Here is a 12,880-nt window from a genome sequence, read left to right as displayed (position 1 = left end):
CCTGCAGGCACGGTACTTACTGCTGAACGACGCCAGGCGCTCCATGGTCCTCACGCCGTTGAGCTCGGCCCGGCCAGGTGGCCTCTACCCAAAATAAATTAGGCTGCTATGGAGCCCCTAGTGTAGATGAGTTTCCCCTCAGATGGCCAGGACCGCTCTGGCAACAGCGCCGCCAGCGGTCACTGCAACAGGAACCCCGGCCGAAAGTCTATTTTCTGAAACCAAACGCAGAAAGCCAGGAGTCATAATACTAAAGATCGAGGGGGCGTTGGGCGCGGAGAAGACGGATGGGGCCCAGTAATGGTTGCGATCGCCGACGCGGGTCGCAGCGTCAAAAATCTCGATATAACGCGCCCGTAATTTTTGCCCGCCAAACTGCAACTCCCCTCCTTCGGGGCGTTAGATCGGGTCTGCGTCTTCCCGCGGTTTATTTGCAGTCGGCGCGAACAAAAACGTCAACCGGCGTTTCTTTCCGGCGCGCGGTCCTCGTAGGTGCAGGAGCGGGCGGGCTTTGATGAGGCGGCCCAGCCAATTATTCCTGTCCAAAAAAGACAAATCATTTCAATTTAGGCTCTCAGCGCTTTACGTGCATCTAGTCAATAAACCCATTTCACAGACGGGGCAACTGAGACAACAGGGGAGGAAGCCACTTGCCCCGAGCCGGCCCACCCGTGCTCCCCGGTTGTTTTCCACCCTCTTGGTATGTCCCGTTCCCACCCCCCCGCCGCCGCGCTCACGTGGTCGCTCCCGCCGCCGCTTCTCCACCGGGCGCTCCCCCCTCCCCCCCACGTGCTTCGGCCGCGCGAGCTGCTCCCGCCCCCCCTTCCTTACCCTGCCACCAGCGGCCGGGATATGCGCATGCGCGAGGGGTGAAGGCCAGCCGGGGCGGTGTCCGCATGCGCACCTGCAGGGGTTGGCCGGCGTGCGCATGCGTGGCGCAGCATCCACGTGGGGAAGGGAGAGTCCGTAGTGCAGCGTGCGCATGCGTGTTGCGCCACGCACGTGGCTACTGGGCTCCTCTTCTGGGTGGGGAATGGGGTTGTTCAATGTGGAGGCTGGGCCAAAGTGTGAAAGGGAGGAGAAGGGGGGAGCCGCTTGAATATGTGGGGTATGAAATGGAAATATTTTAACTTGCTAAGAATTTTTTTTTCCAACTGTAAGTTGGTCTAATAAAAGAGACCACGTTCACCCAAAGAACCGTGCCTGCCCCTGTCCTTAGACCAGCAGGGCTACAACCTGCACCCCTGTAAAATGGAAACAACATTTTGTTTCAATGAAAAAATTAAAATACATTTAAAAGATCCTTTTCAAAACACCCCTTCCCGCCCAAACAGCCTCACCTACCATGCAGGACTGTGTCCTGGTGCAGCTGGAAGGATGAGGAGTTGTTCCCCGCTGTAACAACAATCATGGACAATTTGGTAGCAAAATAATCGCCAATCCCTACAAATATCCCAGGAAAAAAGTTTGTTTGGGTGGTTTTTTTTGTGATTTCTTAGTTGGTCTAATAAAAGCTATCATCTCTGGACCAAGTGCCCTAGAGTTTTGCATTTCTTTTTGTCTCAGACCAACAGACCTACCAAATACACCCCTGCAAATATCCCAGACACAGGTGCACGTTCGGGACGCGCTCTGCCAGGACCACGTGAGAAGCAATCTGCGGAGGAGCTGTGGAAGACTGCTGGGAGCGTGTCTTGGTGCAGGCGAAGGGGTGCGGCACAGGGCGAGACACCGCTTTGTTAGGAAGAAGAGAAGGTAAGGAGGGATGTGAGGAATGAGATGAGATGCAGGGTGATGTGAAAGTGGAAGGTTTCAGCCCAAATCAGAAAGGCTCTAGTTCCCACTCACTGGTCTGCATGCACCTGTTCAGGGCCGCAGCCCCAACCCAAACTGAAGGGGCCATCAAAATCACCTATTGCACCAAAGGGCGGATTTGATCCAAAACCTTGGAGGAAGGTGGGAGGGGGAGATGTTAGATCATGTTGATGTTCCTCTCTGCCCATCTCGCCTGCTGCATTTGCTGCTTCTTTGGCCTGCTGGTTGTTAGAAAATGTTGGAAAATTAATGTGACCTTTGTATGACCGTTGATCAATGCTGGCTGATGCAACCTTGAACTAAGATTGCCACTAGTCTGTCATTCTAGGCGGGCAAGCAAGGTGATTGGGCCCAACCATGTGGGGTGAGCAAAGTCATGCCATTTTAGTAATTTTCTGCTGAGTTTTGTGCATGTGTTATGGGAAAGGCTTATGTAACCAAAGTTTATAAATCTATGTGTTGAGTTGCAGTCGGGGTCTCTCTGCCCTTACGAGGACAGGGGATCTTCGGCCGAATAAACTGAAAAGACCACACCCCAGATGGAGCTGGGATACGAGCCCCGTTTGGGTTGAGAGAGTCTGCAGGTGTTCCCTTACCAGATTGGGAGCCTGATCAGACAGTTTCTCTCACATGGTCCACAAGTTCTTCGTGTCGTGTTTTTATCTCCTGTTAGCTCCGATGGAGTCTTCCTCTGTAAGTGTTTAGTGCGCTTGTAATATATTTTCCTGGGTATATGGTTTAGTTTGTGTAATACCAATTCACTTGCAGCTCATCTCTATTTTCGGGCGCGTTCACTGGCGTGACATCACTGATCTCAACGTAGCTATACCAAGGAGGAGTTCATTCTCCCTTCCTCGCTAGGAGCCCTTAAGTAAGCTTCCAGAAGTTTCCTTATTGGTGAGATCAGCTGTTCGGCCTCCTGAATCCGGGTTCACTTTTTGTTTTAGTATCTCTGCTCCTTCCCTGTCCATATTTCCCCGTCCAGTGACCTTACCCTGTTCCTTCCTGCTGTGTTGCACTCTAGTCCTCTTTGCATTTGCTTATCTGCTGCTAGGAGAATGAGGGCAGATACCTGAACAGAGGGAATCTTGCTTTGCATAAAACTGTTGGTCAGGGAAGGCTCAGCTACAAGTTTTCGTTGAGGTCTGTTTCTCTTCTGTGTGCCAGACCAATTGAACCAGAACATGTTATGTTTGGTATCAAAGTCCTGCTCCAGAGATTAAGGTGGATTTTTTTTTTTTATAGGCATGCATCTATGATGCTGTTGTACATCATTGCTTTCCCATACACACATTGTAGAAAAATCCACCCCTGTGGAACACCTGGTCTGGTCATGACCTAATCACCCACAACTTGGATATTATAACCCAGTATTAATTAATTGCCTTCTTCCAACCCCCTCCCCCCAAGCAACCATAATCTCCCCCCAAAACAGTTGTTGCTGTTTGTTCGACTGTAATGTGTTTTTGCTGCTTCTGTTGTGATGTTAATTTTGTTTGAAATGTTGTTTGTATACCCTGAGAGGCTGTGCGATGCTGATTTAGGTGGACAGAGTCTAGATCCCTTGGAGGAAATGTCCCGTTGTTCGCTGTGAGACCAGAAGGCTACTTATTATATTCATGTATGCAAATTTGCATGAGAACTTGAGAGCTGATCTCCAGAACAGGCGGATGTCGCCTTTGGCAGTTCATTTGTGAAACTTGAAGCTCTTGGTAGAGATATGTAACCTGCCAGTGATCAGAGATTCAGTTTGGAGCCTTTGCACAGATGGTGGCTGGCCCAAGCTCAGACACTGAGATGTGGTTCAGCACCTCCACAGCGTTAAGTAGAGGCTGGGGGAGGCTTAGGTCCTGTGTCCCTGTTCAGGCTCATTCCTGATCCTGAACCATTTGGGGCTTTAACATTGGGCTAGAAATCTTGGGAGTAGCGTTTAATTTTGCTTCACCAGAACTAGATAGAATCATAGAAAATTGGGATTGGAAGGGGCCTCAGGAGGTCACATCTAGTCCAACCCCCTGCTCAAAGCAGGACCATTCTTCACTAGATCATCCCAGCCAGGGCTTTGTCTAGCCAGGTCTTAAAAACCTCCAAGGATGGAGAGTCCGCAACTTTGCTGGGTAACTTGTTCCAGTGTTTTACTACCCTCCTAGTGAGAAAATTCTTCCTAATATCTAACCTAAACTTCACTTGCTGCAACTTGAGACCATTGCTCCTTGTTCTGTCATCTGCCACCACTGAGAACAGTCCAGCTCCATCCTCTTTTGAACCCTCCTTCAGGTAGCTGAAGGCTGCTATTAAATCCCCTCTCAGTCGTCTCTTCTGCAGACTAAATAAGCCAAGTTCCCTCAGCCTCTGCTCATAAGTCATATCGCCTAGCCCCCGAACCATTCTTGTTTCCGTCCACAGGATTCTCCAATTTGTCCACATCCTTTCTGTAGTGGGGGGCCAAAACTGAACACAGTACTCCAGATGTGGTCTCACTGGTGCTGAAGAGAGGGGAATAATCACTTCCCTTGACCTGCTGGCAACACTCCTACCAGTGCAGCCCAGTATGCCATTAGTTTTGGCAACAAGAGCACACTGTTGGCTTATATTCAGCTTGTTGCCCACTGTAACCCTCAGGTCCTTTTCTGCAGAGCTGCTGCCCAGCCAGTCAGCCCCAGCCTGCACCAGTGCGTGGGATTGTTCCCTCCTAAGTGCAGGACTTTGCACTTGTCCTTATTGAACCTCATGAGATTTCTTTTGGCCCAGTCCTCCAATTTGTCTAGGACTCTCTGAATCCTAGCCCTACCCTCCAGTGTATCTATGACTCCCCCCAGCTTGTTGTCATCTGGAGACTTGCCGAGGGTACACTGTATGCCATCTTCCAGGTTGTTGATGAAGATATTGAACAAAACCAGCCCCAGGACCTCTCCACTTGATACCAGCTGTCAGCTAGACATGAGCCATTGATTACTACCCTCCAAGCCTGATGCTCCAGCCAGTTTTCTATCCACCTTACAGTCCGTTCATCCAGTTTGTACTTCCTTACCTTGCCTATGAGAATGTTGTGGGAAACTATATCAAAAGCCTTGCTGAAATCAAAGTATATCACATCCACTGGTCTCCCCGCATCCACAGGTCCAGTCATCTCATGGTAGAAGGCAATCAGGTTGGTCAGGCATGACTTGCCCTTGGTGAATCCATGCTGACTGTTCCTAATACATTTTTCTCCTCCATGTGCTTTGAGATGAATTCCTTGAGGGTCTGCTTTGTGATTTTTTCCAAGGACTGAGGTAAGGCTGACCATTCTGTAGTTCCCTGGATCCTTTTTCCCTTTCTTAAATATGTGCACTACGTTTGCCCTTTTCCAGTCATCCGGGACCTCTCCTGATCATCGTAAGTTTTCAAAGATGATGGCCAGCGGCTCTGCAATCACATCAGCCAAATCCCTCAGCACCCTTAGGTGCATCCCATCTGGCCCCATGGACTTGTGTGTGTCCAGCTGTTCTAACTAGTCCCTCAACTGTTCTTTCACCGTTGTGGGCTGCTCACTTCCTCCCCAAACTGCTGCCCAGTGCAGTAATCTAGGAGCTGACCTTGCCTGTGAAGACTGGGGTGAAACAGGCACTGAGCACTTCAGCATTTTCTGCATCCTCTGTCACAAGGTTGCCTCCCCCATTCAGCACCTTCCCTGATCCTCCTCTTGCTACCAACATACTTGTAGAAACCCTTCTTGTTACCCTTCATTTCCCTTGCTAGCTGCAACTCCAATTGCACTTTGGCCTTCCTGACTTCATTCCTGCATGCCTGAGCAATGCTTTTATACTCCTCCCTAGTTATTTGTCCAAGTTTCCACTTCTTATAAGCTTCCTTTTTGTGATTTAGTTTACAGAAGAGTTCCCTGCTAAGCCAAGCTGGTCTTCTGCTGTATTTGCTCGTCTTCCTTGGGGTGGTTTGTTCCTGCACTCTCGGTAAGACTTGTTTAAAGTGCAGCCAGCTCTCTTGGACTCCTCTCCTCAGACTGGCTTCCTAGGGGATCCTGCTCATGAGTTTTTTGAGTCGAAGTCTGCTCTTCTGAAGCCCAGGGTCCTTACTCTGCTGGTCTCCTTCCTTCCTTTCCTCGGGATCCTGAACTCAATCATCCCATGGTCACTGCTGCCCAAATTACCATCCACTACTACGTTCCCCACCAATTCATCCCTGTTTGTGAGCAGCGAGTCAAGAAGAGCATGGCTCCTAGTTGGCCTCTCCAGCACTTGCACCAGGAAGTTGTCCCCAACACCCTCCAGAAATTTCCTGGATTGCCTGTGCACTGCTGTATTGCCCTCCTGGCAGATTTCAGGGTGCTTGAATCCTCCATGAGAACCAGGGCCTGTGATTGGGAAACTTCCGTTAGAGCAGCTGTATATGACAGTGATACAAAAATAGTGGTATTTTTTTAAGCTTAAAATGGCTTGTTTTGAGTGGTTTGGAGGCACTGGCAAACATTTGGCAACTAGACTACTGGGATTTTTCTGCTGATCCTATTTTCATATATCCTTTAAGGAAAAAAATGGCTTGTTAGAGCCTGTATTTTGGTGTGTATCCCAGGGCATCCTCCTTCACTATGGAGTTTTCCAGAATAACAGTCTCATACTTGATCCAGTGCTTTACCAGAGTATTTCTGTGCATTTATCAGATGTACAGCTATGCAAGCTTATTTGGCTTTGAATGGTAAACCTGTCAGTCTATAAACATTTTCTATGGTGCTAGATAGCAATTGGACTGATTACATTGATAAATGGCAACACTTAACTGGAACAGAGCAAGGTATGTGGATACAAAGTGGTAAGCAACGCATCGGAAAAACTGTGTTAAAATGTTTTCTTGTCATTTTTGCTCATCAAAACTTGACTAATGCTCAGATTTAATAATAGAAAAATGATAACGCTTGCAGATTCCCGGGGCTGTGTTTCATCCGCAGCTTTGTAATGCTCAGCAGTTTGCGTGAACACTGCTTTCACTCCAAATTTGTGTGGCGTCTTCTGACTTCTGTGTTCCAAAACCTCCTGGAGTTTCACAAAAAAATCAGTAAAAGATCCCAGCCTTGATAGGATTAGGAGTTCTTCAAATTAAACTCAAAACAGATTTCTTAGGGGCAGAAAAAATAATGCCCTCCCCCCCGCTGGCTTTCATTTTGCATAATCATTGATAAATATTTTACAAAGATTTTGTACCTGCTTTGCATGGATGTAAATAACTATAAAGGCATTAGGAAAGAGAGAATGAGACCTAGTAGTTACGTAGAATTGAGCATAACTTTGGTGCTTCTTTTTGTATGAATAGCTAGGATTTTTTTTTTACTGGTATTAATCTAAGAATTCAGGGGATGCAGAATTTGTAATGTCAGTGAGACTTTTATTGCTTCTACAAGTAGCTTTGCTCCCTTTGTTGATTCTGATGACTAGACCATGCTGCTGGAGTTAAAACATAGTCAAAGATAGTTTGTAAAGATAGTCGGCACACGGATGCATTCAGAGCAGGAGCCCTGAAACTAGATTAATGTCGCTCCAATTTGGCCCCTCGTTTCAGTCCGTAGTAGCTTGGCTCTGTCTGATGTGCTGCTGCTTCTTATTGCTAGTAAGTAGAGAGGAGGAAAACAATGCAGATTTATGATAAATCAAAGAAAATTAGGATTTCTTGAGGCTGGCAGCTGAGGAAAAAGAATGACAACGATCTTGGCCATTGTGCTAAGAGGGGCTTGATGTGAATTTCTGGCTGTGGAGTGAAGGAAAATGCACCTCAGGATTAATAAATTAAGCAACCCTGCTCCTAAAAACATGATTTGTGGAACAGGCCTCTTGTTCAGATCAATAGCCTAGCGTAACATCCGTGGGCTCCAGTATGAAGTAGATCACAGGGGGGCTGATAATAATATAAAGAGCCCTTTGCCTCTGGCCTGTCTGTCCTAATGCGTACCAGATTGCTAGTGGCCGAAAGCTGTTACCATCTGATAGCTGTTCAATGGCTTGTGTAAAATGAGTCTTGAGGGTCGCAATCCAATTTCCAACCCTCCTAGGGATTCATTTTTTTTTACAGAGGAACTTTAGGTAGATCTAAGTGAATAATTTTTAATGAATTGTGTGTCTATATTTTGCTTTGATATCTGTTCAGAAAGTTTCACAAGCTGGGCCATTTTTATTTGCTTTTGGAAGTGATTTGCCAGACATTTCAGAAATTACTTTTTGGTTTGTAGCTTGTTCCCAAGCAATTCATTGCAAATATTTGATGGTCACGTTTGTCTGTTTGGTTTCTTAGTTTGGACAAACGAGCTGTACAGCCGTGTTTTTGTTCTGTGACTGGATGAGAGTATCTCTTTGAAGCAGGTTTCTAGTATGAATGCTTGTTTTTAAATTTGTTTTCAGAACAACCCCCCCCCCCCCCCCCAATGTATAGCATTTATTCAGACAAGGTTCTTTGGGTAAAATGTGATAGCTTTTATTAGACCAACTAATTGGTTGGAAAAATTGTTCGTTACAGACTTTCAGGCACAAACACCCTTCTTCAGGCATAGGGAGAGTCTGCTGGTGTTTGTACTCCTGGGTGCAATAGAAGCTTACGCCAATATGTTCAAATAGCATTTGTTCAAAAATGGTGTGTGCAAACAATCCTGCTAGTAAAGACACTTCCCAGGGTAATTTGTAGAGGGCGGGCATGAAAGGGGCATGGAGCAAATTTATTTGTAATTACTTGTGGCCACCTTTACTTTGTAGCATTCGCCTAATTCTCAGGACTGTAGAAATTCACCTTAACTGGAATTGCCATCGACACAGTGGGAGGGTTTGAAATAACTTAGGGCAATCATTTTACCGTATTATATCCTAGTCTTCTGTGAGCGGAGCGCTCTATTCTGGGTAAGAGCGTACAATGCTGTAGGTGTATAAGATATATGACTCGCGCGTGCCTATAACTGTTCAATGAGGATGTGAGATTTGAACGCTAGAAGCTAGGCGGTGCTGGTCCTTCTTGAGGTTCTTTGCTTTGAGTTGTCAGATTTTAACTGCAGGTTATTAAACAGCTACAGGAAAAGGCAAATGGCAGCATTTCTAAGGTCTGCAAAACGGAGCTTACTAAAATGGCCTCTTAATACAGCGGTGGTGTTTATCCTTTGTGTTTAGTGGATTGTTTTGCTACTGCCCGTATTCTCCACTCCTCCTTTCCTGAGGCCAGGTCTGCTCCCGATCCGCCAGGAGGTGCCAGTGTAGAAGGATGCACAACTTCCTTTCTGCTTTTGATCTGCATTCTTCCCCTTCACATCCCCTTGTGCCTCAGTTGGGTTGGAGAGCATATAATTGGGACCAGGAGTCAAATCCTTGTCTTTCACAAAGCAACACTTTGACAGCCTGGGAACTAGTCTCTGTTAGGAGGGAGTGACAATGCTGTCTCTGGTAGTAGCAGTTTTCTGACACATTAGGATGTGTTATTTGCCATATGAAGTCATGATGAGTGCAGTTGAATGAAGCCAGGGGATATGCAATATCCAGAGCTATTTTCGTAGTCCCCATATATTGTATTATAACAGTCCGTAAAGACTTCTTAAATTCAGATCCATCTATGTCTTACTACCACAATAGAAAGGCATACATTATGTGCATTAAGTGCGGATCATTTGGGCTTTGTAACATGTCACAAGGAGGTGTTGTATTCTGCAAACTTGCTGGGCAGGGAACTTCAAATAAACAGATGCAGTAATGACTGTTGCACTGGGTATTAGGATGCACACAATTGGTGCATTAATATAGACTCCTCGTCTTTGTCTGATTAGCGCATCTTCATGCTTCTCAGAGAGCAGGAGAGAAGGAAAGTAATTTTCTCTGGATTAGGTGAGATGTGGGAACCAGCATGTTTAAAAAGTTTCGACCTGCCTTTGGACATTAGAGGACTGTTTAGCTTAGCAAGGAGTGGAAGTGAAGCGGAGCCAACCTCGAGAGTTTGGTTAATTAACATTTTACAAGAAGATGCAAATCTTTCTAGATGTCACAGGCTCTTTACTATGAAACCTTTTTAGAGTACTTTCTCCTTCAGGCTTGGGGGCCATATGGAAGCAAGAGCACTGAATTCTTATGGAAGTGCTCAGTGAAAGTGGAGATCCTCTTGCCCATGCATCTGGGCCGGGTGCAATGGCGTGGTAAGGATTACACAGCAGCATCTGGCTCAAATTTTTAAATGTTGCAATTGTTATGCAAAGTTGCCTTGCGTGAGAGCTGAGATTTGTGTGTGGATGTGAAATCTAGAGTCTCTCCCTGTTTGTCCCCTGCTATTTTTGGGTGCTCAGCATATCACTCCCGACTATACAAAGACAGCTTTTACTGATGTGCTGAGCTCTTGGCCTGCCAAGAGCTGGGGAATGAAGAAAACACCAGCCCTTCAGTTTGCCTTTCTGTGGTGAATGTTCTACTTTAATTTTCTTTTCATTTTTCCTCCAAAAAAATGTATAAAGTTGGCTAGTAATAGTAGTTATAGTTGAACTGACCAGGGCAATCGTATTTGATGCTGAGTGCTCCTAGGATCTGGGAGAGATTTTTCTTTTCTATATCTATAGCATTTCACAACTAAATGATTCCTCCTATGTTTGTATATTGAAAGGTAGAGGGGGAAAAAACCAAGCAAACAATAACAGAGGAACAGCAGGAAAAACTAAACCAAAACTATAGTCATTATTGTCCACAATACAACCTTGAAATCGGGTTATTCAGAGTTGTGGACTAATATAATTACATTTCTCACATCACATCAAATTGTGATTTCTCAGGACTTAACGACTGCCTATTAGGAGAATCTACCAGGCGAAATGGGGCACGCCTGTGTCTCCAATGTCTTATTCCGTTTACTGCATGGAGCCTAAAACATTGCAAGATTGGAGAGATGTTCTCCGCTCTCTCTGCTGACTAGTGGGGTAGAAGACAGAGGATGCCAGCAGTGGTACCGTTCATCTCCCTTTGCTCTCCCATCTTGCAGAAGGGTGCCTTAGATAGTTGTGTGCTCTTAGATAATAACTCTGAGGACTTTTCTACCCATCAGTCTCAGTCTTTGGGCCTATGTGGAATGGTCATGATAGATTAATAGCGTCCAGTGAATTGACCTCTTGCTTCCATTTGTGGATTTCTTATATTTCTATAGCAACTCTAAAAGCACCTCAAGTTGCTGCAGGGTGCAAAGTCTAGGTCAGGACTTAAATATGCAAAGAATTTGAGATGAGAGTGCGTGGATCATTAGAGCAGCATGCTGTAGAAATGGGACTAGAGCTCAACTTTGTCTCTGGAGCTGACTTTTACATGACCCTGACCTTCGGTTTCAGTTCTAGCAGCCGTTCTCTCAGTCCAAAAATGCTCCATGGTATTATGGAGTAGAAATGTGTGAAATGTTTGAAACCAAAATACCACCAGCCCAACAAATAGATACAATTACAGACCAGAGGTGAGGACACATAGATAACAGTGGTGTAATTTGCTATGTTTAATCTGAAGGACTGTGTTTAGGTTCAGCATCAAAGATAATCTTGGGAGAGGGAGCTGTATTGAAAGAGCAAGTCAGCTGTAATAAAAAAAAAAGTCCTTAATGGTCACAAAACCATTCCTAAAGAGGAGGGAAGTGTCAGCCAAATTTTTCTTTAAGTTCTGTCCAGCCAATTTTTTCCTGTCGCTTACACCAGATTCACATATTCTTGGTTTTTGGGGGGTTGTTTTTTGTTTGGTTGGTTTTTGGGTTTTGTTTTTTTTTTGCAAATGAGGCCAGTCTTGTAAGTGTGTACGTGATTTTTATTCACCAAGGTAGTTGCCAATTCAGTGATGCAGAAGTTACCATAGTAACAGAAACATTCAAAATGCTGTAGGTACCAGCGTTATCTTTGAGCTAGAACATTCAACGAGAAAAATCCGTTTGCCTCTAATTAGTGACTCAGCGGGAGAAGCTGAAACTCCTTTGGGACTGTTTATATTTAAACAGATAACTGGGACCAACACACTTGAAATATAAAGGGATAATAACCCTTTAACACTTGAAATATAAAGGGTCAAATTACTGAGTGTAGAAGAGATGCTGTATATTACCTGTATGGCCAACCTGCTTGTTGGGTATCTTTAGAGAGTGCCTTTGGCTGTATATAGATGTGAAATCTAAATGATGTTGATTTTTTTCCTCACTAATTCTTCAAAGTTTTTAACCAGCTACATTCCAGAACATTACCCTAGCAGAAAATAATCAACATAATTTGCAAGCATATCTTGGTCCCTTGTGTAGGGTTTGTGGTTTTGTTCCATTAGAAATCTTTTAGTGATACAAGCAGTCAGAAACAATCCACCTGCTTTTTGGGCTGAGGTCGTAGCGTGCAGACCACAAACTAAATGCCAATATTGAATCCATGATTGTGACGTAAATACAGTATTCATGATCATAGAGCCTTTTTTTTTTTTTCTTCTCTTATTGCTTCCATTAATGAAACCAATGTATCTGCATCTATAAATTAGTTGGTAAAGCTCCCAGCATCTCAATATTGATAACTGATCAGGAGGGATTAAATGAGATTCATAATTCATTGTAGTCTGATTAATTTCTAGATTTGGAAGTGAGTATTCAGGATTTGGTAAATGATTGATCCAAATATCGTTATTTATAGGCCCAAATTCCCCTACTGGCTTAGGATATGTGTGAAGCCTGGTTCAGGTGTGCCGAAAAGGCTGACAGAATTGGTCTGTTTGGAACCAAGGGAAGCCTGAGCTTGTTTCAAAATGAAGTTCAGTCCTGGAGAACGCTCAGGCAGCAACTTTTATATGCAAACTCATTGTGCTAAACTTTATATGCTGTTCAGCATATACTGTAACAGCATCCTGTTATATGCTGAAGAGGCGTTCTCATGAATGCTTCCCATGTAACACTGCTACGTGGGGAAAGAAGTGTCTTCCAAGAAGGCAGGTCCAAGCAATTTAGGTTTTCTTGTGGTTAGTACTAAGACCTTGAACTCCACCCAGAAACCATATTCTTCCTGTGCAGATTATGAAGAACTAGTGCCCTGCACTTACCAACTGGGCCTCAGTATTTTTTAGGT

General features: G+C 45.0%; 2 protein-coding genes across 4 annotated transcripts in view; one reads left to right on the top strand and one right to left on the bottom strand.

Annotated features, from left to right (window-relative positions):
* TADA2A (transcriptional adaptor 2A) overlaps window positions 1-914 on the bottom strand; it is a 28,369-nt gene extending 27,455 nt beyond the window's left edge. Inside the window, exons 1-2 of one of the 2 annotated variants that reach the window (XM_014608088.3) lie at window positions 832-914; window positions 21-538 (exon numbers count right to left, since the gene is read on the bottom strand). In XM_014608088.3, coding sequence (XP_014463574.1) covers window positions 21-45 — 25 coding nt within the window. In that variant the 5' untranslated portion in view covers window positions 46-538; window positions 832-914. Of the gene's footprint in view, window positions 1-20; window positions 539-737; window positions 801-831 lie in introns of those variants that run through there. The other variant, XM_014608087.3, reaches the window with a different exon arrangement.
* A 130-nt stretch (window positions 915-1,044) lies between these two features.
* Window positions 1,045-12,880, top strand: part of ACACA (acetyl-CoA carboxylase alpha) — a 182,349-nt gene continuing 170,513 nt past the window's right edge. For both annotated transcript variants that reach the window (XM_059717405.1, XM_006276473.4), the window contains exons 1-2: window positions 1,045-1,108; window positions 1,567-1,755. The gene's annotated coding sequence lies outside the window, so the exon portion shown is untranslated. The remainder of the gene's footprint in view (window positions 1,109-1,566; window positions 1,756-12,880) is intronic.

This window comes from Alligator mississippiensis, chromosome 14 (assembly GCF_030867095.1).
Source record: "Alligator mississippiensis isolate rAllMis1 chromosome 14, rAllMis1, whole genome shotgun sequence".
NCBI lineage: Eukaryota > Metazoa > Chordata > Crocodylia > Alligatoridae > Alligator > Alligator mississippiensis.
Note: the sequence above shows the minus strand (reverse complement) of the source record. Positions and strands in the feature narration are given on the sequence as shown.